At 37.4% G+C, this 2,500-nt stretch overlaps 1 protein-coding gene across 1 annotated transcript; it reads left to right on the top strand.

The window, feature by feature from the left end:
• The first annotated feature begins 861 nt into the window (after positions 1–861).
• On the top strand, positions 862–2,330 carry SARC_06861 (hypothetical protein). The gene is made up of 3 exons (XM_014299209.1): positions 862–1,314; positions 1,505–1,560; positions 1,802–2,330. Exons 1-3 carry the CDS (start codon positions 884–886, stop codon positions 1,960–1,962), a joined length of 648 nt encoding a protein of 215 aa, XP_014154684.1. The 5' UTR covers positions 862–883; the 3' UTR covers positions 1,963–2,330.
• The last annotated feature ends 170 nt before the right edge of the window (positions 2,331–2,500 follow it).

The raw sequence follows: 2,500 nt of genomic DNA, 5'->3' as shown, positions 1-2,500 counted from the left end.
TTTGTTCATTGCAAAGCACCCGGATTTCCATGGTTTTCTCAATTTCCAATTTTTTTCCGGCCCCTGATTATTTTTTTAAATGTTTTTTTTAACAAAAGACACACAACATCAATATATACTTGTTTCATTGTCTGACTCTTGACAGTCACTGACAGTATAAAATATTGAAATTTATATGCGGAATGTGCTCTTGTGTCTATATACAGAACAAAAATGAATCATAGATATTAATTCAAAACAAAATGTTATTTTTATTTAGTCCGAAATAAATTTCTGTTTTCAAAACAATATCACAAAAAAACAACTGATATCACATCCTGCGGACTTGTGTGATTGTGATTTGTATCCGTCGGGCGTCAGCCTTATTATTTATTAATATTATTCTCTATTCTACTCTCTCTCTAGTGAGAGTAGTAGAGAGGGTCATGAACTTATGATATCACTTCAGATATATATTTATTGAAAAAATATTAATAGTAAAGCAAATGATACACAGGAATACCTTATTTATTCCTGTTGCGTAAAAATTATTGGTTTATTGTCAGCCGACACATTGTTTTATAAAATATATATCATTATATAATTTAAATGGGGCTAAAACTAAAAACTGTCTCACAACATTTAAGAATTTCAAATATCCAAAACAATTTCGAAGTGGAGTAGATATTGACTAAAATTGTTCAATTTTAACAATCTATATGTTGGCACTTGGCACAATAGGGACAAAATACTCGGTCCTCGGTCCTCGGTACATACATGAAAAACTGACAAGAGGGTTGTCTTTAGTTGCAACATTGGGGATGGTGATTAATATATAACCTAGGCATTGAGCAATGAAACGTTCATTCTGTACTTTGTGCTGGAACATATCGACATAATAAATATGGTATCTAAGTGTTTCTTGACGATGGCTGCCGTGAGCATGCTTTCGTACACGACCGTGGAAGGCGCTGAGTGTGACCTGACGATATCCATTCTGAAAGATACAGATTATTCCTATAGCACGCCCAACAGTGGGGCTGATACACCTGCTGTAATTATCACGGGCGCGAGACAGGGAGAGACTGGGGGAGGCAAGGCAATGCCTGATCCCAGATGTGTATACTACTACAGACCGGACAGTGCGGAGTTGGAGGACGACCCGGATTATGATTCAAAACCAAATTTCACAGGCGATGATTGGCCGTATGCGGAGGCTGATCAGGACTGCAAAGTTAACTTCGACAGTTCTGTGCCGGAGGATTCAATCTTCCGAGAGGAAGGCTATGTTCAAATATCAAAATACGACGGAGTCACTTTCGGCGGTCTTCCAACGTATGTTAATGTTTCAATGTTATGTAGCACACGGGGCCATTCGGTTGAATATATTACAGCAGATTACGTTTTCAGATAGGGTGTACGCACTCAATTCGACACTTTAAAGCTGTATTAGCTCCTCGTGCTGGTCAAGTTTATAATCAGTCAATAGTTATGCAACTGACAAGGTATTCGCTTCAATTTGTAGGTATTTCTACCCCGATGACAAACCTGGAGAAGGAGATGATCTGGATGGTTTAACTTGTATGTTATGGTTTGGCGAGGAATTGCTTGAATCTTATTATACTCGAAAAGCGAGAGAGGGCGCGTTCAACTTGAATGTGTACAATCTAGCCTCGCTTAGCACGTGCGTATTCGAGACTTGTGAAATACTGAGTTATTTGAACAGTCATAAACCGGCGTGTTTGTACAGTATTTTCTGGAATCTTCACGAACATAGAAAATACATATATTCATGCTTTTACTTTCTTTCATCATTTCATAGGCGTCTGCAATTTTGGGCCGTGGACTTCTGTAGATGACACAGGGGAGGGAGCGCATTTCTCGGTTGAACAGCGATTGCCGGAAAAGAAAGAAGAGAAAATGGACAAGGAAGAGGATAAGGAAAACGAAGAAGAAGAAGAGGATGAGGAAAACGAAGAATAAGCTTATCGTGAACTGATACCATCATGTTATATACTAGCCTGATGACTCATGGTTCCTCGTTTCAATACAAGACTGGATCTGTTGAGAATCCGGTTGAAACGTTTTGCACGGCTTCAGCTGCAACCCCTGTTCAGAAAGAAAGTGTGTTTGAATCTACACATAACGATATAATATTTCGTCGGACTCTATGCTTCAGATATAATAGAGCCCAACTTGGTGGCCGCCACCGCAGCAACCTATGCCATGCGCATTTATATGATTCGAGAACTAAGCCGCCTTTTCATTGAGATATCCAAGAGAAAAATCGAGAAAACCCGTTTCACGTATGTCTTTATCGGTAGTTTTTGCAATAAATCTAATCTAACTGAGAAGTGACTTTTATCACCAACCTGTAAATGAAATGTTCTTGCCAGTCGCATTGCTCCCAAAAGTGTAAGCTGCGAATATATATATATATATATATATATATATATCTATTATATATATATATATATTATATAATATATATATATATATATACTATAATATATATATATAT

This window comes from Sphaeroforma arctica (assembly GCF_001186125.1).
Source record: "Sphaeroforma arctica JP610 unplaced genomic scaffold supercont1.512, whole genome shotgun sequence".
NCBI lineage: Eukaryota > Ichthyosporea > Ichthyophonida > Sphaeroforma > Sphaeroforma arctica.
The sequence above is the reverse complement of the archived record's forward strand: the minus strand, read 5'-3'. Positions and strand labels throughout refer to the sequence as shown.

Coding starts and splice junctions, on each gene's coding strand:
- SARC_06861 (XM_014299209.1), top strand. CDS start 884: ATGGTATCTAAGTGTTTCTTGACGATGGCTGCCGTGAGCATGCTTTCG. Junction 1,315..1,504: donor ACTTTCGGCGGTCTTCCAAC/GTATGTTAATGT, acceptor TTCAATTTGTAG/GTATTTCTACCCCGATGACA. Junction 1,561..1,801: donor TGATCTGGATGGTTTAACTT/GTATGTTATGGT, acceptor ATCATTTCATAG/GCGTCTGCAATTTTGGGCCG.